Source organism: Gallus gallus, chromosome 4, assembly GCF_016699485.2.
Source record: "Gallus gallus isolate bGalGal1 chromosome 4, bGalGal1.mat.broiler.GRCg7b, whole genome shotgun sequence".
Taxonomy (NCBI): Eukaryota; Metazoa; Chordata; class Aves; order Galliformes; family Phasianidae; genus Gallus; species Gallus gallus.
Genome location: NC_052535.1, coordinates 65,206,952 through 65,231,026, shown reverse-complemented (window position 1 = coordinate 65,231,026; position 24,075 = coordinate 65,206,952). Strand labels below are relative to the sequence as shown.

The following is a 24,075-nucleotide window of genomic DNA, read 5'->3' as shown; positions in this document are numbered from 1 at the left end:
GCATCCAATCTCTGTGCAAGTGGGAAGGTGAGGTCATGTCCTGAATTTGGGCAAGGCCCACTTGCCTGCAGACTGCCTCTTCTCACAAGAGAAAGAGACTTTCTGAACTGCCACCGGCTTCAGGAATATGGGTGGAAGTTGCTAGTAGGCTGAATTCTTCATTCTTTGAGGCTGGGGAAGGAGGGTTGCCACCAGTGTGATGCTGGCTTTGTGCATCCATAGACTCACAGAGTGTTTTCAGTTTGTACTCCACAAAATGTCTCTGAAGCTGCAGGTATACGCTGTGTGCACCAACTGGGAGAGAACTTCAAGGCATGTGACGTGGCTTTCATTATCCTTACTGAAAGGACAACACAGCTGCTTCCTGTGTGTGACAAATGTGCTTCTTCCAGTCGGGGGTGGGGTGAAGAGAGGTGATCTGGAGATGCTGGCCAACCGTATGCACTGTGCAACATCTGGGCAAAGCCAAACAATCCAGCTGCCTTTGGCAAGGGAGAATGAAGGCTGTGCAGCTTGGGAGCAGCAGGAGGGGCAGCTCTGCCTTCTGCAGGGTGGTCGAGCCAAGGCTTCCATACAAGTTCTTCCTCTCACTCCCTAAGTGCCAGATATGTTTTCAGGACTGGAACAACTCAGGATACTTCCCTCCCTTGCGAAGGGATCTGCGTGTCTATTTTTCCATGTACACATACCCACTTACAAAAGGGAGGTATTTAGAGGAAAGTCTGTGACGGAGCCTGGATTTAATTAACATGTCAGGGCAATGAATCAAGCCAAAAGAGAGAACTGCCAGAGAACACAAATCTTTCCTCCCACTCCCCTTCAGCGGGAGGCGGCCGCTGCCGGACTCACCGGGGCAGCCCCAGCCACGTCACCCAGGACGGCGACCACTCGCTGTGCTCGGCGGCCTCGCTGCGCTCCCGGCCATCACATGTCCTCATCTCCAGGGCCTTGAGCACCACCGAAGAGCTGGTGTTTTTCAGCAGGGCCACAGCCTCGTTCCGACTGACCCCTGTCAGGTCGATTCCGTTCACATTCAAGAGGATGTCACCTGTGATAAGAAAGGGATGGTTGAAAAAACACTGCAGATGTTGCTAAGATGCATCCCCATCGATAACAAGCCATATCCAGAGCCAAGAGCTTGCTGTCTAATGGAGATGTTGATGGCATCACCTAACGCACTTCCCATAAACGCTGTTTGTCCTTGCAGAGGGACACCCCCTTCCAAACCTGGGGTTCTCTTGCTGCGCCCCATCTGCATCCCCTGTGCTGGCAGCCCCAGCACTGCTGAGTGAACCTGTCCTGTGGTCTGCCCCTAGGAGGCAAGCAACACTCTGAAGGCTGCTCAAAACCTTGGAAGCCTATGGTACTGTTGTAACATCATGTATTCATTTGTTTCCAATTTTATCAAATTAACCAGGCTGAATTTTCCATGCTGGGTTGTCTGCTTCATGATGAATCTATTGTTTTTATTATTTTTTTTATTTTTTGGAAAATGCATCCCACTGAGAGGCAGTTATTTCCCAGCAGGAGGCAAGGAGAGAAGCTGCCGGTTTGCTCCTGTTGTTGTGCTGTCACACACGTTGTATGGAGAAGCTACAGTTCCTGCAAAAGGAGATCCCTACATAGGCTGGGGTGGGCTCTGGGTCTCAAAAAGACACATTCTCTCCCTGTTCTGACTGACCTGGTGCTGTGAGGAGCAGGGTAATCCCTTCTGTGCAGTCAGAAATTCCCTGCAGCTTCGGGACAGCGTGACCCAGGTGAAGCTGAGAAGACACAGCATCCCCAGAACAGTGGGATCTGTAATCATTCCTCTGCCCTCTATCAGTTCTTGCAAAAAAGACTGAAAAAAAAATGCTCCTCACCTTGCTCCAATGGCTTGTGCTCATGGAGGGGGGAGAATCCATGAATGCCTCCAGTTGCATCAAGAGCCAAAGGGAGGTACAAAGCCAATGTTTTTAGACAAGATATTGAGCCACAAGGCATTAACATTGCTTCATACATGGTGGGAATTCTGCTGAGCTATCTCTCTTAGAACTCATAAATTATATGGCAAACAAGCTCAAAAATGTACATAAAAAAAAACCCAGAACAATCATGAATGTTGCATAATGAAGATTTCACCAGTTAGGAGATAGTGGTGTAGGCTCATTTTTTCGTGTGAAAAATGATTATTTCCTACCACAATACGCCTACGTTTCCCTTCATAGAGGTGGCTGCTGCTGTGAGTTATTCTTTTTTTGGGGGCTGACTTCAGACTCTCTCATCTGCCACTTCCCAACAGAAGCCTCTGGGACAGCTGAAAGTGTCAGGGCGTGATGCTTTTGCAGTATCCCTGCTTTTCAAAGGAACCCTTTGAATTAAAGCAGGCTGGCAAGATCCCCATCCTTTTACCTGTTTTTATCCTGCTGTCTCTGCTGATAACTCCTCCCGGTTCAACGCTTATCACGTAGATAGGCAAATCCCATTCTCGGTTCGTTGCTCCGCCTGCCACCGTCATTCCCAGTGATTCCGTGTGATCTTTCCGGACAGCCACCACCTTCTCGTGACAGGTGACAGTGTGAAGAGTGCTCTGTGATGGCAAAAACAGCAACAACAAACACGGTGGGCATGGAGACCCCCTGATAGCTTAAGCATTTTCTACCGAAGCAAGTATTTGCCAGGAAACACTTAGGGAATACCAAAGCACTTGGCAGCTGCCTGCCACGCCTGGGCTTAGGCTCTGTAGAGTCAGAGGTGCAACCAAAATAACCCACACCTTAAAGTCAGACACTGCCCCCACTGAACTCAGAAGTGTCTTAGCTATGAAACTACGAGGAGTAGGTCTTCGAAATGTAAACACAAAGTACAGTTAAAAAGAAAAAAAGAAGAAGAAAAAAGAAAAGTTCTCGATGCTAAGATCAGCTAGGACCACCAGGGTTCCTCACTTCTGTAACAATCGGGCTATGAACAGCCCTGCCCCTCTTGCAGAAGCCCTCTTGGAGCTAGAATAGCTGCTAAAAGTATTTCACATGTAACCTCCCACCCCCTTCTCATTCACAAGCGTGACCTCACATTCATCATATGCAAAAATAATCTATAAATCTCATTTAAAGCCACATTAATCTCCTTCAATCAATTTCAGATCCCACAAGGACATCCCACCTTGATTCCTGGGCCAGCAGAGCAGAAAGAGGAGCAGGCGGGCCTGTGCCACCACCGAGGTGGAGGAAGGGAGAGAGCAGCAACAGGGTTATATGGGAACAGGGAGGAAAGAGGAACAGCCTGGGTGGGAATTCTGTGGTGCAGGGACAGCTATGTGGAGTGCTTGTTTATGCATAGTGCTGGAATGGCTTCATCTTTGGGGAAGCCGCAGACCCTTGGGAACAAAAAGGCAAAGAGTTTGGTGAAAAAGATCTCTCCATCACTGCAAGTAACAGCAAACCAAGGCAGCTGTTTGGACACACCAGCTCTGTGTGCAGCACATGGGCACTGTGTCAGAGTCATTGGGTTTATGGCTTCCAACTGAACCTAAACAATTCTGAGGCTTTATGATATTCTCCTTTATAAAACATAGGTGTTCCAATCCAGCTCATTTTGACCATTCCAAAGACCACATCTGCCTTCAAGGTGTAAATGTTTTAAACTCTGTGGAGTTCTGTCTTTGTGCAAACTAAACTTAACGTTTCATCCACGTTTGCACAAAAAAAATGCTGCCCTTCTTCCCCTTTGAGAAGGAATGGGTTTCTGTCAGGAAACAGCCACTTTCTGAAGCGAATGGTGGAAGGGCACTACTAATTTTCACAACAACAGAATACGCAATTTTGATTAAGGTTGAACTCAGAGCAATCCCGTTACTCTTGCCATGTCCATCATGTCCCAAACACCACAAATGCTGGCTGATAAGCCAGACAGGGCTCTATTTTTGAGGAATCAGTGCTTCCTAAGCAGTGCTGGCAAACAAATTGTCCTGTTACATTTCAGTGAAGAATCATAAAAGCAGTGGTAGTTGTATACTCAAGCACATAGGATCAGTTTTCCTTTGAAGCTGCTCTATCCACATGTCCTTTTACATGGCTGCAGATAGAGAGGAATTAGGGTGGCTCAGTTGAGACGAAGGCAGTGATGAAAGTGAAGCAAAGCCTTTTTTAGTAAACACACGTAGAGCTTTCCTGGAAGGACCACTGATAATGAGTAAACCAGTTGAAAGGCGGTGTTTATCAGCAACTGCATTTCAATGCATTCTCTTCCAAACAATTGTCCTCCTCTGTCATTTTGAAGTGACCTCAGAGGTCAGAAGGAAAATATAGCAGTTCATTTTCTCCTTTTTAAAAAATATTTGGGGGTATGTTTACTGTAAGATAAATATTTACAGCAGATTATTACAACATCAAAGCCACGATGCTGTGTCTGGAAGAGGCATTTCACCTGAAGGCTAACCTGCTTGCAAGTCCACAGAATGTCTCCTGCTCAAGAAATGGGGTGACTTAAGTACTAGGCATTTAGTGAGAGAGGAGCAAGAGATCAGTTCCAATTAAAAACAAGTGTTATTTAATTAAATGGCAAAGCTCCCACTGACTTCAAAGAAATCAAATCTGGCCTATTTCTGCATTACAGCCCTGCTCAACAGCCTCTGCTGCACAAGAAAGTGTTCCTGACACGTTCTCTTTTCTGAATCCAGGCAGAAGCTACAACCATTTGGGCTGGACATCCCCCTACCTTGCAGACCAGAAAACAGCTTACAAGGCCCCAAGTCTCCCAGCACACCACACACAGCCCATCACTACCACTGCAAAAGGAGGTGGCATTAAATGCCACCCTCCCCTTTCTGGTGGCTGACTGCCATTGGTACCAGCCTGAAAGAGAATTGCCTTCTCACTCTTTCCACATGGATGCAAGTTGATAGCAGGGCAACAGCTTGGCCCAAAGTGATTTCTCAGCCCTTGTATGAACAAGGTGGCTGCTGGAAGCTGGAGTTCACTCTTGGCATCAAATGCAAGGCTTGCAAGTGCTTGCAGCCCATGTTTATGTACATGAGAGCTGCTTCCCTCAAAGAGAGTGTTCCTGACTTGTTAATACCACCTGCTAAGTTCAACCCAGGGGAAAAAAATAAAAAGCTAAAATTCAACAAAATTCAGGTCAGTTAGCAGTCCTTCTATCTATCACACATAACAAAGCAATTCCACTGATGGCAGCAGGTAGCAGATCCACCAAACCATACACACGTAACAAACTCCCTTGACAGTAAACTGCAGCCAATATGCACTGCACTGCCTTGTGTGTGAGCAGGAGCACACGCTGCATTTGGACACTGTGCAGACCCCAGGCCTGCAAGCATTATGCCTGCACTAATGTCTATTAAAAAAAAATAACATTTTAAGCCTGCCAAAGCTTAGAGTTTAAAGATCTTGAATTGCAAATGATGCTCAGTTGAACCTTCAGCAAAAAGCAGGAGAAATTCAAACTGACATGCTTGTACTCTATAAAAGGGCAAATAACACTCCAGTAGTGATTGTATAATCCCAAAAGCCCGCGGTGTCTGAAGATAGTCATGTCCACTGGCTGCACTGATCTTCAGATCTATTGCCAGAGCATCTTCTCTGAGACAGGCTCTCCACTGCCAGCACAGAGATGAAGGGAGGTGGTAGTAGCTCAAAGTTTTGTTTCCTGGCCCTGATCTTCCCTGGACAGTGCCCCAGCAGTGGCACTAGGCAGAAGCCCACAGCAGCCCACTCACGCTCTAGTGGAGCATGCATATCTTGAGGCAAACTGGAAATCCCCCCACAAGCTATGGCCTATTCATCAAAAGATGATTTTTTAGCCTTAGAAGGACAGTTGCAAGGTCAACGCTGACCTGCAAAGCTCATAGATACCCCAAATAATGTTGAATTTACCAATTTTTGTCCAAAACCTCTTGGTATAGGAAGAGAAAATGGGGATCTAGGGCAGTGTATGAAAAACAAGCAATGTAGTCTCATATGGTACCAATTAATCAGATCTCCATGGTAGAGCTAGCAGGTGCTCTGAGCATCACTAGAAATCATATAGCAGCAATATAAGATAACTGCTGTCACATATCTCCCTAAGGAAAGCATTACTTCATTAGTAAGTAATGTTTTGCAGATGCATGATTAGTTGGGCACTACTGCTACTGGCTAGTGGCTACCAGGAATCGACTGCTCCATGATTAACTCCTGTTGATCCTTACCAAGAGCTGGGATTGAGACTTCACAGAAAATGAAACTAACAGTAAAGATACACTGCTATATTTTTTACTCATTAAAAACATTGAATAAATGTAGTTTGTTTTTTTTTTAAAAAAAAGGAAGCCTGCAAAGACTATCATTAAGCATCTGTGTAATGCAGAGCTAGGCTCGTCTCCTGGCTGATAGCTGTGCACCCAATCTGGCAGCTGGGTCAGCCCAAAGGACTCTTTAGGGGCACTTCTAACCACCCATCGGGTAGGATGGATTTAACCAGCCCCGCTGTTCACCTTCCTGACATCCCCCCTGGTGCAGGGGGCTGAGGACCAGTTCATGAGGCTTTGCATATGGGTGACACTCAGAGTAATTGATGTAAATTAACCAGGAATGTGACTTAAACTTAGAGAAATAAAGAAATTATTTCCTGCAAAGATGTTCTTGCATACAGTAAAACTATGTTCAATCTACCATAGTTTCCCACAGAATTAAACAAAAGCCACTCTCACTCATCAGGAGCACCTCCATACCACAGTTTAATCCGGACTGAGTGGCGGTACTCCTACTTAAAATTATGACTGCAGATGATCCAGAGTCACTTTTCTGAAAGCAGGCAAGTCTTGAAAACACAGAAGAGAGCACCTAAGCCCCTCTGACACAGGCTGCCATTTTCTAGATCAACACCATACTCCTTTGTCCCTGTCCTTCTCCTCAGCTCAAGGACAAGACCTGGATACTGAGATACTTGCAGGGGAGGGCACTCCCAGTGTTCCTGCTGTAAAGATGACAGTCCACAGGGTCATACAGCAGTGGCACAGTCAAGTACAAGCTTTCAAAACCAGCAGAAAACTGGTATGCTTTCCATGGCCAGTGAAGACCTCCCAGCTCTTTAGCTTAATAATGACTGTAACTTTCAAGAAACTTATAGGAATCTCTTAGATCTACCTATGAAAGCTGTTTCCTGCAGACATTGCTTCAGATGGAGAAACAACAGTAAACCTCTTATTGTCATTGAAGCATGTTTCCCTGTGTGGCTCAGGCCCCTGCACAAGTCCAGCTCCACGCCCATCACACCGCTGCCCCACCATTCCCCTTCACCTTCTCTTCCCCTTCTCACCCCAAACCAAGTGAGGGAAGAAACACTTTCTGGAGCACAAACAATGAGGAGCACAGCTTTACGTTTCAATTGCAGAATAAGACATGACACTACTGGTGATAAGATCCAGAAAGGCAACACCAAGAGCCCCAGATGTCAGCCACCCCAAGGTCCCCCGTCCCAAGGACAGCAGAGCAGACGTGGCCTCACCTTACTGGCATTGATCCTCTCAGCAGGACAGGGCTGGGGACTGCTGCTGTAACTCCATCCCGTCTCCTGCAAGATGTCGGGGGGCTGCTGCCTGGTCTGCCGCGATACCACAAAGTGGACATGCCGCTCACTGGCCTATGGGAGGAGGCACAGGGTGAATCCCATCACTGGTGCAATGACCCAGAACAAGCTGAACAGGGAAGAGGAGTCGCCAAGCATAGATCCCATATAAGCTCAGTTTGGATTTCCCTCCACAGTGGTTGCACTAACATGAAGAAGTAGAACCAGTTCAGGTCATACAAGTTTACTGCCAACTACTTAAAACTTGAAAATGCAGCATTAATGCTGAAAAAAAATCTTTCTGTCTGCCCTAAATCTGGCTGCAAGTAGTGACCTGACCCACAGTAATGCAATCACTGTTCACTTCTTGTGTCCTCCTACATGCACCAGGGCAGACCAGCAATGTGCCTGGCCTGCTTCAAGAGAGACACCCCACAATTAGTGCTGTAATGAGGAGCATGCTCCAGCTGAGGCTGGTGAGGGTGGAGAACAACAGTGCAGTAGAGTCCCCCTGTGTGTAACAAACACAGCAGATGTAAGGCAGCTTGATGAGAGGGATGTGTTACCACTTGGAGAGGTAAAATCCTAGCATGCCAGAACACAAAATGAGAATAAGAAGGCACAAGCAAGTGCATAGAGCAACAGCATTTGGGTTGGGAAACCAGCTCAAACTCTCACTCTAGGAACAGGAGCTACAAAAGCAATTAACCCTAAATAAGCTCAGAATGCTTCTGCACAACAGTCATGTTCCCTGCAGAGGACCTGCAGAGCCTCATTGTTTTAAGGTGCTCCATGTTTACCTGGTATTGGTTTTACTGATTTTGAGTACAGGTGATTCCTTTCTGTTACTTACGCAGCTGAAGGGAAGCATAGAAATAGCCTGAAAGCTATAGGAGCATACCCAGAAAATAAAAAGAATCTGTCCTGTTCCTTGACTAGAGACCTGTAGGAGCAGCTCTTAAGAGCTGGTCCCAGAGGGACTCCTGTCTGCATGTGCATGGGTCATTATCAAGGATCTAATTTGGAAACCCCATCAAGCATCTCTGGAGCTCTTGGGGGGTCACATTTCCAGTGCTTGCTACCTCCTGCTCTCTGGGGAGGAGCTCCAAGGAAAGCCACCATGGAATAAGCAGCTGGACTCTAGTTTGTAGGATACTCAAAATGTAGCTGGACAACACACTACCAAATCTCCTAAGGGCATGTGACCCCACGAAAACACAGTTTTCCTTAAAACAAACAACTTTAGTTTATGCAACTTCTGTTTGAAGCTCACCTGCTGCCACATGGTTAGTCTCAAAGTCAGTTATTTAGAGGAAGGTTGTAAACATGACTAATTCTCTGAGGACTGACTAACAGAAGTTCAGCAAGAATATTGCAATGTCGCATTTGTCTCCAGGTCAGTCCAGCTGAGTAATTTCTCAGAAGTCCAGACCAGAGTGTTTTAAAGAGTTTTCAAACAAGATGACTAGCTTTTGTATTTACATACTTCTATATACATACCCACTACCGTTTCTTCTGATCGGAATATTAATTGCTGCTTTATCCTGATCTCTCCCTCCCTCCTTCCCCGTTACTGCTTGCTTTTCCCAGTTTCTTTTCTGCTCTTCATGCTGAAGCAAGAATTAAAGAAATAAGGTTTGCTTTGAGCCTGAATACAAGTAACAATGGAAACAATCTACTAGAATTAAAATCTGCGTTATGGCCAAAGCAAATCAAACACAGATTGGGGAATGCTCTGCAAAGCTTTGGCCCGCAAACCTGCAAAGGTTGCTTCTGTGCCAGGTTGATTCTGCTGCTGCTTTTGGCAGATATTTCCCTGGGATAGGGAAAGCAGCCTGAATCACCTCCAGTTACCTGTGCTGTGACACCCAGTGCAGCTGGAGGTGCAGTGTTTAAACACAACAACAGCCAAAAAGGCTGCCTGCACCGAGGGGCTGCAAAGAAACACCTCTGCACCAAGGTGGCTGCATTCAAGCAGATAGGGAGGCAGGGACACGGTGACAACTTCCAAGCAGTCACTTGAAAACAAGGCAGCCATGTAGCCTGGCCCAACCGAGCAGATAGAGCAGATGTCCTCACACAACTCTCCACTCTTCTGGTACCTTGATCATTTTCACGTTGCACACACGTGAAACAGATGTGGGACATCACGTTATTTAGATTAAAAAGTGCCACATCTGACACAAGATTGTGACTAAAGATGACGTGGCAAATGGGGAGCAGCAAGATCCTGAGTGTTACGACGTGTGCACGTTCTTAATTAGCAGGTACATGTTTTCTTCATTTCAGTTCTTGTGACTGAGCTTCTAAACAGGCTGACACCTAATCTCCTGATTAACAACTGCTTTGCATATGCTGATATATAATCACTACAGGCCTGAAGAATCAGATTTTTCTCAATTATTTAGCAGTTAAAACTAATCAGACTCTGCAGAACCCTGAAGTTCTCCCAGCTGTGCTTGGCATACTAAACCACTACCACCTTTTATCATATCAGTGAATGTTCATTCTGATTTCAAAGGAGTCAGTAATGTCTTAGAAGCATGTAGCACCGTTAATTTGAACACCTCAATGTGCAGTAACACATTGAGATCTCAACAGACAGGGTACTGTCGAGAAATGGGAGGATGAGATAAAACATGCCGTGTAAGAAGCAAATGTAAAACATTTGTGGCCTCAGTATAATGATTTTTCTCTGGCATAGCATAGAAACAGGAAAGGCAAATGATAATTGATGAAAAAACATGGCAAAAAAAGACAAAGGATCCAGGAATTTTGTATTAGACAAATGTGATTCATAGTGCAATCCCGGCTGTTTGGAAACCTGAGTTTCCCCTTTGACAGGCATGTTGTTTAAATTCCCAGAGACTGGTATGCATTTCAAGCATTATTATAAATAACATCCACTCTTTGGAACCCAATAAGAACTTTGGTAGCGTTTTCAAACACTTGTGTGTGAATGGTCTCATTAAGTCATTTTTTCCACTTCATCTCAAGACTACATGTGTTTTTTGCTTGTGAGGCACTGTTGCCTTGTTTTGTAGCCATAAAGAAGTGTTCCAAGAATACCAATTTTTAGAAAGGTTTTCATTCTCTACTTTGTTCCCCTTGGAGAATTTAACATCCCCCAACTGCTGCCTTCTGCTCCCAGTTAGTGATCTACATAACGTAATCCAGAAAGATGCTGGACCAGAATTTCAACAACTGGTGTTATGCAAAAGGATGCGGTTTTGCTTCCCAGGCAGGACATGCCTGCTCTGATGAGTGGGAGGCCCTGCTCTCAGCATGAAGACAAACTAAATGGCTTTATCTTTACCTATGCCATAAACTTTTCAATGAAAGTTTGCCTATGCAAACCTATGCTAAAGGGAAAATACTTGCCACAAAATGCATTGCATTTAAAGATTCTTCCAGCCAGACTTGTGTTACTCCGATTATACCCCCCTGAATTGCGGAGCATCCAGCCTGATTCAACATCTTCATATTCAGGTATGTGAAATTCTTCAATATGAGAACATTGTGCATCCCTTTAAATGAAATGTAAAGTTGCACAAGTACAATGACTACTATAAATAAGAAAGAAAAGCAACAAAAGATCCTTGGCTTTGCTTTTTATGTTCAAGTTTTCTAAAAAGGTAGGTTGTAAAGAAATAAATTCAGTGAAAATGTTTCTGGAGGGGAAATTAGCCAGAAGTTCACTGATTCTGTAGCTGAGAAAGACAGTGACAGTTTTGTGGCAAGGCTGTTAAGTGCATCAGAGAGGCACCCCTTTAGTTCTCCGTAAGAGTCTAAATTGAGATTTATAAAAACTACAGAACAAGATCCTTATTTCTCATCCCCAGAATATCTGAATTAATGCTGGATTTAGGTAAGAAACATCCACAAGGTATGTGGAGTATGTGTATATGGAGTTGTAAGACATGCCTGCAGGAAGTCAGTGATGCTGGGATGCTCATCCCAAAATATGTCAGTGGTTGCCTTAGACTTCTCTAGTTTGTTCCCATCTCCCCAGGAGGGAGTCCCTGCTGGACTCTGTGACACTGGGGTACAGGCTGGTTTGCATTTTGGCAGATTCACAGTATATCGTAGAATGGTTTGAATTGGAAAGGACGTTACAGCCCACCCAATTCCAATCCCCTGCCGTGGGCAGGGCTGCCACCCACCAGCTCAGGCTGCCCAGGGCCCCATCCAACCTGGCCTTGAACGCCTCCAGAGACGGAGCATTGACATTGTCTCCAGGCAACCAGCCTGCCTTGCCACCCTCTGAGTAAAGAATATGGAGATTTACATGGACTTGTTTTTTGTAACAAAGCCCTGAAGCGAGCTGATTGCAGAGGGCATCATGGGGAGGTATATGCACATATTCACCCTTGTGCCCACAGTGACACCAGGGACATTTCAGAGGTACCAGTTCCCACCCTTGATGGGAAAGGAGGCTTGGCACATCTTCCCTCCTCTTAACGCACACCTATTAATCTTGTCCCCAGCACCATTACTATGGATGGTGAAAATGCATCACTTGGCTTTTGCCAAGTCCAGAAACAGTGCCTAAAGCCATGGCGACAGACCTGGATCAGCTGGGCTGCGCTCTCCGGGCTGCCGTACCGATGGTCATGCCCATTGATGGCCAGGACCCGGTCGTTCTCCTGCAGCTGGCCATCACGGGCAGCCACTCCTCCATCCAGCAGGTTGAAGATGAACACGCCGGGTTCGTCGGCCCTGCGTACCAGCTTTATCCCTAGCTGCTCGTCGGGGCTGCTTTTGTTCAAGACGACGTGGAAGCTGTCGTCCCTGCTGCAGTGAGCGTCGAGGCTGAGCCCGCTGCTTCGGCACCGGTACCGCTGCTCCCTCAGCACCGTGAGCCGCAGCACGTGGCAGGGCTGCTTCAGGATGGACAGGGCGTAGTGGTGAGGCACGTTTTTGATGTCCATGCCGTTCACCTGGAAGAGAGAGCTGTAAATCAGTGGCAGAAAGGCAATTTAATCTGAATTGGCACGGAGATGGCTGTTCTATTTACACAGATGTCTTCACATGAGGTGGCGTGCACTGCTCCCAACAGCATGGTGCAGCAGGCCAAGTCTGTGTGCAAAAGGGACGCGCTGTACAGACACTTTCTGCCTTTTTCCCCCCTTCTCTCAGCTCAGATAGTCTCCAGACATAACTGCTATTTCTCAACTTTATTATTGCTCTCCCCCAAGCTCCAATATCCTTTCATATATCTTGGTTTTATTCCACTAGCTTCTGATTTCAGATCACCTTGCCAGCCCTTCCTTCCACTCCCACCACTTTCCTGTTGTTTCTCTTCATTATCTCTCAGCTGTTTTAGTAACAGCAAAAAAAAAAAGAAAATAAAAATAAAAAATTGCCCCACTAATGAACCTATAATTAAAATGGAGAAAAGAGCCTCAAGCAGAAGGTCAAAAGTGCTGGGTATTTAGCAGGGAGTCATGCTTACACACCACACTGGAGTATCAGGCTTTTTCTGTTTCGTTTTCCAGGTAGGATTTACCAGAGATTTGCCTTTCTTCCAAGTACTGAAACATTAATGTGATGTAGCACCCTTTCAGAGCTCCAAGTTGGTGGGGCAGCTGAGAGAGCTGTTCTTGTTCACTGCTGGAGCCACCGCTCACAAGATACATGATTTTTAACCATCTGGCCTAATTCTTGCTCATCTGTTACACATTTCTATAGAAGCAGAAGTAGCAGCCAAATGCTAACACCTGAATGCTGTTCATTCGTTCCTAGAGATTTCACCCATGGTTGCTGGTGGGGCAGCTCTCAGAGATCAGAGCAGGCAATGCCTCATGTTGTATGGTGCTGATGCAGATGGAACATAAGTTGACCAGGCCCCTGTCACCTCCTCTGGTGTAAGTGGGATTTGAGGCAATGAAAACTGCACTAAGTGAGATTCAAATCCACAGCTCAGTAGAAAAAAAAACCAAAGAGGTCAGAAAAGCCTTGGCCCTGCTTTCAGAAGAAAACATTTATTCTGCTGGGTCAGACATGCCAGCATCACGCTGCAATGCATTTTGGATCTACCATGCTTGGCTAGAAAGCAGAGAAGCCTGATAACTGAGTGGGAAATGCAAACAAATGTGAGTTACGAAAACAACTGAGATGAATGAAATCATCACAGCATGCAGAGGAACCAGACTTCTTGCATGTATTGTTCCATCCACACACAGAGGCAGCACTGCAAATCTCATGATCCATTTATGCTTACTCTTTGTTAGGATATAATTTTTTTTTTTATCTTGTCCTCCCACCATACTGTACCTTTAGTATCATGTCTCCAGGCAGCAATCTTCCATCTCTGGCAATTACTCCATCTCGATAAATATGCTGTATGATAATGTGAACCAAAGGAGTCTCGCTGCCTCCCACAATCCTAATGGCCAGGTTCTCATGGGGATCAGTCCGGTTGATCTTAATGCAGGTGATTTCACCATCTGGAATCAGGTGATACAATCTGGGAAAACCTGGAAATGTACATCGTAAGGTATTTATATGACATCTTGGCTTTGCTTCATTAAGACATGCGCCATACAACTTCAAGTACCTGTCAGTAATCCAAACTAGGTTTTATGCATTGATGTGATACATACTACGTGTGGAGCAAAGGAAATGTACGTTTGCTTTAGTGAACTTGAAGGGATCATTTTTAATGAATATATTCAAGCTTCCTTTCTATTTTTTTCCCCCTCGAACTCTTGATACAATCCAGACAGATGAAATGAGCTTAAGAAAAAAAACACAGTTATGTGTGCTAATATTTTAAGGGAACAAAATATGTTTTTAGCCACCAGAGACCCCTCTGAACCAGGTCACAGCTCCTCACAGGCCCCACAGAATATGGGCATAGACAAGCCAGCAAACCCTGGTGGTCTGTGCTGCAGTGGGCTGCTGACTTTCCTCACTGCTAGCATCCCAGACTTGGCTTGTAACAGCCATGGAAGCATTTTTTTTTTTACCTTGAGCTTACAGAAAGGAAAATCTCTTTGGCAATCCAAAGCAAACAGCAGTCTCCCTATCAGATCATCCTCTTTACATCATCCTTGAAGTCTAGGAAGCAAGAATATCTGGCTGTTACTGCAAAGGATCTGTATGAAAACCAGTGTACATTCAGAAAGGGGAATTTCAGAGGTGATCTGATAGATTTTCAGAGAGGTACACAAGCAAAAGTACTGCTGCAGGCCAGCCAACTCTATCAGATCTGACACAGACTTATCCTAAACCTTGTTAAGAAATGGGAGTTCAAATGAGCACACATCTGCTGCCATTGATGCAGGAGGTGACATTTTAACAGTATTGCCCATAGCCTTGAATAAATCCACACAGACTGAGTGGTATTTTCACAAATCTGTCCTGTGCTTAACCCAGACACCTCAACACTCTGCTGAACTGGACTCTTCATGCACGAAGGATGAGCCACCCTACTTTCAGAAGCAGTCAGCCCTCCTGAATGAATCTGTGTCCCAATATTTTTCACGTTTTATGAACCTGTGTTGTAGAAGGGAATGATGCTGACTGCTCAGCTGCAAGGGAAGATCTCTGCTGGCATTGGCAATCCAAGTGTGAGGAAGAAGGACCAACTGTGTGCGGGGATCCTGTTTTTCATTTATAATGTGCTGAAGAAGTGTGTCCCTTCCAAACCCTACCTGTCAGCTGACATGTTTATCTGCACAGCATGTCTTGGGCAATTAGAAATTTTAATCCACGCTCATCATGGACTAAAGCTCAAGTAAAAGCACTACTGAGCTGTCTAGTACAGGCACATCAGTCCTTAAGTGTCTTCTGCCCCCCAGATGTGACAGAAAGCTTTTGAATTTCTGGTATAAGAGTCCACATCAATATGAAAACCTGTAAGTAGAAAAATGAAGTGCTAACATTTTTTCAGTAGTCTATTTTAGAAATGAAAGTACAGCAGTTGCAACCGAAGAGGAGAAAACTCTTAAATGAAAATTAATAGAGCAGTATCAGAGAGAGAATAAATATTTCCTACTACAGAATTATCAGACAACAAACCAGAAAGGCACCAAAAGTTCCTGGGAGAGATCAAGGGGAAAGAAAGAGTAGGAAAATAAAACCATTAATAAATACCACGTTGAATCCCTTACCACTTCTTGACCATAGGCTCTTCGGGATGGGAAGCTGTCTTCCTCCACGTCTGTAAAAAGCACCTACCGGTTGCACAGACTTCGACTTGGTGGTTTTATACAGAGTTGACAGGCAGTGAAAATCTATCTAGATAATTACACAGCCGTACTCAACCTAATATCCAAGGATCACTTCATTACACTCTTGTAGAAGTTTCTGCACCTGTACTGATTTGCTTCAGAGTTGTTCACAACTTTTAAGTCTCAGGACAGGAAGGTGTGTTGTTCCCCCATACTCCTATACTTTCTGAACATTATTTGCCCAGTTTGGAGCTTTTTTAATTCCCCCTAGTGTGGAGGTGGACTCACACCATCTAAAGGCAGGCCTCTATCCCAAATACCTAATTTCCTACGTAGTGTATGAGCACCCAAAGGAGCTGCTGAACTCCCTCCACTGCTATGTAAGAAGACAAAGCCAATTAAGTGATGGCTCAGTGAGGTGCTTAAGGCCAGATGACACAAGTACTCCTCAAAAATCACTGAAGGCTTTGTCCCCATGCATATTCTGGACTCTCAGGGTAGCTCTAAGGGTTTACATACGTAAACCACAAATGATAATCTAGACCCTCAAGTATTCTTCTCTGCTCGAAAATGGAAGAAATAAATATTTCTATATATTTTGCAAGCTATCAAAACAGTCCTATAGCAGAACTGCTCCCAGTTCCCTTTGCATGATGACTCAATTCAGGTTGTAACAAATAGCACTTTTTGGCTTAGGCAGTCATTCTCCTATACTTCAATCCGATCTTTTTTTCTAAAGGAATTAGCTATTTCTTGACCATAGAGGGCAGATGGAACAAACTGCTGATACACTCATGTTATGTCAGTTTCTAACTATCCCAGAACAAAACCAGAGCAACGTGGCAGTGAACAAGACCCATCACACATGTAAGATAAGAACTTGTGTAAGTTCTTTTGCTTCTTGAGCAATGCTTTAACTGTTTTAGTAAATACTGCAGTGGCATTTGGCTTATTTTCAATATGACTTTATGAAGACCCTTTGTAAGAATTTCTAGTAACTGATTTCCTTCTAAAGTGTGCAGTCTATGACAAAACAAATCCTACTACAGCATTTTTCTTGCCAGTGTGCAAGTCACCAGGTTCCTCTTTTCATAGGACACTCTGCTTCACCTCCCAGGTTTGATTTATTTTTGTTCTTTCTTGAATATAATGATTTAATTGTACCTTTTTCTTCTCAGATGAGTCAAACATCAAAATAACTGGATGACCACTTAATTTCTGATATTTTCATTAAAGATTTGCCTCTTATTTTCAACCCAGACATACACATGGATGTTTGTGTAATCAACAGTTTAGATTATCAAGAGAAAAAGGCAACTGACTATTTTAAAAACTACGTTTGAAAAACTAAATGTATAAAATACATACATACATATATTTTTGAATAATAAAAATTGAGGTAGTTTTTTCATCAAACAATCTGTATATATTGCACGGAGGCTCATTAAAACCTACCTTGCCTGTTTTAAGAAAATGCCGCACCTGGAAACAAAGTCTTTGACCAGAAATTTTGCAATGCGTGCATATCCCCAGAAGAGGTGGGCCCTGCTCCAGCACCCGGTTACCCACAGTGAATGGGAACTCAGCAGGTCTCACCAAATATAAGGGGTCTGGCTGGGCTAAGAACTTGCACCACTCATATGCATGCATTCTACTGTGGGGCTGGAGCATCGGTTTGCACAGACCCCATTTTCCAACCCTTTCCAGCTCTTAATCAAAGTTCTCAGTTCCCTTCGACCAGGTTTTCCAGAGCAGGAAAACCCTGGAGTATTGCATACCTTTCTTTACCATTTTATATTTCCAGTCCTTAAATATTGAAGCGCTGCTGAATCTAGAAAGAAGTAAATTTTCTGTCTTGTTTTTGGTGACTCTTGCAGGTCTTTCCACCGAGTGTTGTGTTTTTGTTGCAGGGATTGGTATGGAGCATTCTGAATCTGTCAATAATAACAAAATGTCATCTGCATTCAGAAATATTCTCTGTGCTTTTTCCTCAGGTAATATTTTCCTTATATTAGAGTGAAATTTTATCTGTATTTCCATCAGAGTAACAAATAACATAGGAGAGGCCAGCTTTACCCATTAAATTCTGCTTGTCTGATACAACACAGGACACCACGCAATTATTAGTACATCAGCCGTGAGACTGTAATAGGCACTTTTAAGTACACCTAATATTTTAGCCCAACAGTTTACAGCTCTTAATAAGTGTTCCTCCAGGTCTTGGGTTTCAGCTGATTTCTGCATGTACTGTGCTCCTCCTGGAAGTGCCATCAGAACAACAGCCGCCTCCATCCCCACAGCTCTGCTCAGCGTGTCTGCTATGACACTTGGCTCCAGAACAATCCCAGGTCACTGTGAGCACAATTTCTGCCTCACATTGCCAGTCCTTGTCCAGACCAGAAGGTCTGGCTGATGGAAAGTGCTGGCTGGAGTCCCCAGAGCTTTGTGTGCTTACAGTCCACCTCCATGAATCCAACTATCTGCAGGGATAGCAAGCGTTCAGGCATCTGGTCATCACAGTTTAAATGAAAATGGTGTAAACTATTCTTGGAAAATATGTGTGTCTGTGAACATCACTTGAGTCAGTGTGGGGCTTTGTTCTGCAACTCTTCCTTCCAGTAAGTTTCCAGTTAGCATTTCATTCTCCCAATGGCTTGCCATCATTCTGAAAACAGCAGTGTTATTCATTCCATTAGTTCTCCAGGGATGCTGGTCCAATGCAGGGGGGCAGGTAGAAGGCAATGCCAACTGCAGTGTCTATCATTTTTTCTGGATATTCCTATTACTGAAAGAACTAAAATGAAATTGTCATAGAGTTGTCTCAAGAACTGTGGCTGCTTTATTTACAGCAGGAGTTGTTTATCGGTTTACCTATCTGCAGCGGAGGAAGCACTACAGAGCCAATCTCATCCACTTGAAAACTGTCCAGCTCACCACCCTGGAGGCAGAGTGCTTTCAGCCAGTTGTGTAATATTTCTAGCAGCCATTTTAGGAAATTGGAACTGTAATTGGATCAAATTTGGGAAAACAGGAACAGTACTAATGTAGCCTTCCTAGGGCGAAAGTTGATGCTGTCTTGTCCTGGGGCTGGGAAAGTCACTTTGTTTTCTTCACTTAAGAAGTCTTATCGCCATGGAAAGACTCAAAAAGAACTGACTCTGGCACCTAGAGCATTCTGCATTTCACTTACCTTCTTTTTCTTCAGGTGCCTTTCCAAAACACCAAAGTATTTATAATATCTATCTTACACATGCATATGTAGACATACACACACAGAAAACACAGCTGGGCTCCAATTGAACAGCAGGAGGGAGGTACACCCACACAACAGCAGTCTGCTCTGTGAGCCTGCCAGTGCTGCCAGGGCTGCCTTGGTCTTGACTGCTGCAAAGCAATAACAGATGTAGCACTGCACCAGCCCTGGGACTAAGAAGAATTAGGCTGACTTTGAACTGCATTTGACATCCTCAAGCAATCATAAATTCAATTTATTTTACAATGACTTGACTGCAAAATGGAACTGATGACTGATTTTGAAAACCAGCAGTATGGCTCCCTTTTACATTAAAGAGGGTTTTGCAATTGCCTTCTCAAATTCTTTCCTCCTGAAGAGTTAGCTGGTTTACAACTTGTATTTGTAGACCAGAGTGAGTAAAGAGTGTATATATATAATCTTTCTTGGAAGCGAATTTAAAGTGTGATGCCAGACTAAGAGTACAGTGATACAAATAAGCATGGCAAAACCAGAGCAGTCTTTGCTCGGAGATATTTTATCATTTAACTAGATTGTCAAGGTCATTTACACTACTAGATCCAGTCAGAAGATATCACATCTTAAATGCATCACTGCCGGAAGGGTGTCCCTGTCACTGTCCCTCACTTCTCAGAATGAAACAATCTCTTTTAAACTTCTCTAGACCTGGGAAGACATGTGCAACACTAAGTGCCATGGCTAACATTATTCTCTGGTTATTTGCAAATGATCACGTTATTAAAAAAGGGAAAATCTTAAGCCCTTCTCCCCAAAACATTTTCTTTTCACTGTTAACATGTTCTTTTGCTTGGACAGTGAATGCTTTTCTACTCAAAATATCTCCATAGGCAGAGAAACAAAGAAAGCCTGGATCACTTAAATCCAACACGTGTCTATACAACATCAGGTTAAATGAATCAAACCACAGGCTGCAAATGGAAATCATGAAGTCATTTTCACAGCAAAGGACTCACTGTATCTATTCTCCTGCTGTAATTACATTAGAAACACAGTATACATATCATATTTTTTCAGTGTCCCAGGGTAGCAAAGAAGTTTTCCAAATCCAGCACTACATTCAGCTTTTAGGTTAAGTCCAATCATGGTTATTTGGACGCCGTCCCTCCCCCATCAGGTATGACTTTTGTCTTGTATCCCTGCAGAGATACTGCAGTTGAGCACAGGCCCAGTGGAGATATCAGCTTCATATTAGAGGCACCTCCACTTGCTGCAGCGGGCGAAAAATTGATGTGGCAGCAGAAATCCATGGCTGCTGCTGCTGCTTTTGGGGACAACGTACATGTACACACCACAGTTTCTGGTTTCAGAGTTCTTTTGAACAAAATAGAGGCAAAACACAATAAGGAGAGAGACCTGAACCGAGATGAGGACATTCTAAAAATGGGGGACAGGCAGATTTGTATAAAATAACTGCAGAGCAGACTGCATCTGTCCTTAATGGGTGACCAGCTCTGACCAGGAATCCAACTGCAGACTGCTTGGAACAAGAGAGGGTTTTAAAAAACCAGGAATGGAATAAAACATACAGAACTGGAGAAGAAAGCAAGTACTCAGCTGCCAGGATGATGATAACAGCTACAGAAAGAAGTATGTTCATTTCTTCTTCCAACAAGAAGAAACAGAGAGTGCCTTTGAGATGCACAAAGCACCTGCTGCAAAGGACTGAATAGAGATCCTTGTTAAAGTTGTATTTGTATTGCTGCAAGTTACTTGCTTGCATTTTTTTAAAGGCCAAATTCCAAAACAGCCTAATCAAAATGCATTCTTTGCATATGTAATTAATACCGTCATTTGAGTACCCAGCTTCTGTGAGCTCATGTGTACAAGTAACTGCTCATTAAGCAATTACAAGTCTACCTGGTTTTTCCAGTGCAGTAGAACATAGCTGGAATTTTACAGGCATACATGGTGCTGAATAATGACATCATGAGCAGAATCAGGTACAGAATGACATCTTTACAGAGAGTGCCCCTCTAGGGGACCATTATATATCCCTTAAAAGGTAGACAGTGTTCTTCATTCTGCTGGAAATGCAAAGACCAGCGTCACCTTCACATCTATTTCTGTTACCATCTGGGTTACTGGCCAGGTGTTGCTGGCATCCAGACCGCTCATGATCTCTGGACATGAAACCAAGCTTTCAGTGGGACTATTAGCAATGTCCACTATAAGCCTAGGCAGAAAGCTTTCCATGCCTGAGCCTGAAAACTGTTTTTTGTAAAGCACAAGCCTGAGAAATTCAGGATTTCACTCTATCTGAAGAAGGGCAAGATTTGATTACAGCAGATTGAGCAGTTGCTAGCAAATGACAAAAAAATACCTGTTTCCTCAAAGATGGCAGTAGGCAACTTAGTTACGAAGATTTACCAGGGAATGTTTAAAAAATATTTGGTAAAGTTATTAACTACATTTCCAGGTCAAGAAGCAGAATCATATTATTTTTATGGAAAAGTTTCATAGTTTTGAATTATCCGGCTTTGTTTTGGTTACATCAACAAAAATCCAGACAAGCAGAGCAATGATCAGGAACACAAGAACTATGTGGAACTCCTCTGAAGCAACAAGCAAGGAAAGCTGAAGAGGTATTAAACACTGTTCTCTGATTTTAGAATAATCCTGCCTAAGCACAACATTTGGCATTATTTTGTCCTTATTTTCAATGGGTTTCAATGACAGCATGACGTATAGAGCAAAGCGAAGTTGACTCTTAAAGCCTTTACCCTGGATTTTTTTATCTGGGAAGAGAGCTGAGGTGCTGAGGCATTAGATGAAGGAATAATGAACTCATTTAGGGCCTTGATTAAGATGATGTTTCCCACTCTATCATCACTTCCTCTTGATGCATGAATGCTAATGTTGGCTTCGCAATTACGATCCAAAGCAATTAGTAACATTTGCTTATTGCTTTGAGAATGCCAAATGTTAAGTGTTACTGCCTGCCAGATCCCTCATCCTTGACAGACATCAGGGCAACTTGCCTTTTCCCCCAGCTGAGAGCAGAGCATTCTTACCTCATCACCTGCCTGGCTGAGGCAACAAAAAATCTATCACTGAGGACCCTACAGAAGTGCTGGGATAATTTCAGTGCTTTACTCTTTCCTACTGTCATTCCACTGGTAACTTCTAGTGGTTCATAAGCATTAGCAGAAACTTACGAGGTTTCCATAACATGTGATCATGGTGATCTGTTTGCTTTAGGGGGAAAACACACACATGCTGGCAAAACCTCTTGAACTAAATGACCAAGTGACCCAAAAGAGCAAATCAGCAGCAGCTCCAGTAACAAGTTGCAGATGCTCAATCCCACATCCTGTGCATTAGATACTGGATCAACGGTCGCACATGGGCAGTTACCAGCACAACTGTACATGAGGTCCCACACACCTCTGCTTTCCTCTTCCCTGCCATTCACGAAAAGCTTTTTTAAAATAAGGCAAAGTTGAGTTTTCTACTTCGTTTTAATCACGTGCACCCACAAAATGAAATGCATGTCAACCATGGACAGCCAGCTCCAACATGCATAGGGTCCCCTGCCCCATTTAAGTGAGAACACAAGGAGAACAAAGCATTACCTTCTTCTCCAGCAGCAGAGTTTCCAACAGCCTCCCTTTCCTGGTCAACCTGGTTGGAAACCGCACTTCCACTTTTTGTCCTTCGAAGAACACTGAATGCCTTGTTTATTTTTTTAAAAGATCTGCTTCTTATAGTGGAGCGTTCAAAGTGTCGAGCTGCAAGAGCAGCAAAAAAATCAATGTTTCAACAGTTCCAGATCCACATCATTTCTACATCCTTCAGCAGACAAAGGGCAAAAAAGCAACGCTTTGTTGTTGTGAATCCAACACCCACCTGCATGGAAGTACAATTATCCTACCTCTGTCCCACACCCTGGCACTGCCACCTCTCCTGTCTATTCTGCCAACCACATGTAGACATCTGTACCTGCAAGCGTGGCAGTTTGGGAGAGAATAATCCTTGGTCAGGGCAGAATCAGCAACAATCCAGAGAAAAATGTATAGAAGAGGAAGAAATGCTGCCCTTCTCAAGCTACATAAGTTAGATCCCCCCCCCAACCCCAAAAATCTGGAAGTTGTTGCTGAAAATTTTTGTTGAATAAAAATCCTCTACTGCTTCTAAACCCTGCAGTGCTTCCAATCTGCCAACAATAGCCAACAGTTTGATGACAAAAATTCAGAGATCATCAGGTGGGAGGGACCTACTAAGTCACATCTTCTAACTTGGGTAAGACAATACAGAAAAAATCATAATAGTTTCAAAACATTTCACTCTCCTTTCCATCCTACTGAAGATATCGTCACGGCTGTTGCTGCTCTCTCTTTGAGCTCTGCATGCTCGCCAAGCATTGTAATCTAATAATACAACATTCCCCCAAACCAGACTGCAGCTTCTAAACTCTGGTGGGATATAATTTCATCCTGATGTTCTTGCTCTCCCCCTCTCCATCTCTCTTGCTGCATGCACAGAAGGGGATAGTGCTGCTTTTCGTTTAATCTTCCTTCAGCCCTTCATGCATTCTCCCAGCACAGAGCTGGTGTAACACAAAGCTTGTGAAACACAGCTTTGGCTTCAGAGACTGCAAATACAGGATTTGACCTCACTGTTAATACTTCTATGTCTACCATATTTTTCAATGTGCTCATCAGAGCCAGGTGCTGTGTTATGCCACAGGGCGAAGAATCAAGGCAAGGAGCATCCTGTCCCTAACTACTGTTATTTCAGCAGGAACAACAGTTCTGAAGTGCACCTCTCTAGAAGTCTGGCAAACACTCCCCAAGCTCCCAGAAACCTCTTATCTGTTTTACTGTAAATACTTGTCAACTGCCAAACACAGTACCCAAAAGATTTTTGTGTAGGTGCCTATCACGTAGTCTGTAGGGACTACTTGGGTCACCGTGTTTTGTTGAAGCCGCTGTTGCACCATCTCCCAGGCACTTCACACACCCCAAAGGAGCTGACTTTCCTACATAATCTTTCTTGAGACCTGCAGTTTGCCTGTGTACAGTAAGTCTTCAGATTAATGTCACCCCTGAACAAGAAAATCTGTTTTTCACCTGAAATATATTG

At 44.0% G+C, this 24,075-nt stretch overlaps 1 protein-coding gene across 9 annotated transcripts in view; it reads right to left on the bottom strand.

The window, feature by feature from the left end:
• The window catches only part of LNX1 (ligand of numb-protein X 1), a 75,260-nt gene that overhangs the window by 6,638 nt on the left and 44,547 nt on the right, over positions 1-24,075 (bottom strand). For 7 of the 9 annotated variants that reach the window (XM_040700234.2, XM_015285527.4, XM_040700233.2 and 4 more), the window contains 7 exons: positions 22,566-22,721; positions 17,498-17,653; positions 13,819-14,021; positions 12,111-12,482; positions 7,483-7,617; positions 2,392-2,569; positions 850-1,048 (listed from right to left, as the gene is read on the bottom strand). In XM_040700234.2, coding sequence (XP_040556168.1) covers positions 850-1,048; positions 2,392-2,569; positions 7,483-7,617; positions 12,111-12,482; positions 13,819-14,021; positions 17,498-17,653; positions 22,566-22,721 — 1,399 coding nt within the window. The remainder of the gene's footprint in view (positions 1-849; positions 1,049-2,391; positions 2,570-7,482; positions 7,618-12,110; positions 12,483-13,818; positions 14,022-17,497; positions 17,654-22,565; positions 22,722-24,075) is intronic. The other 2 variants (XM_046941175.1, XM_420707.8) reach the window with 1 other exon arrangement.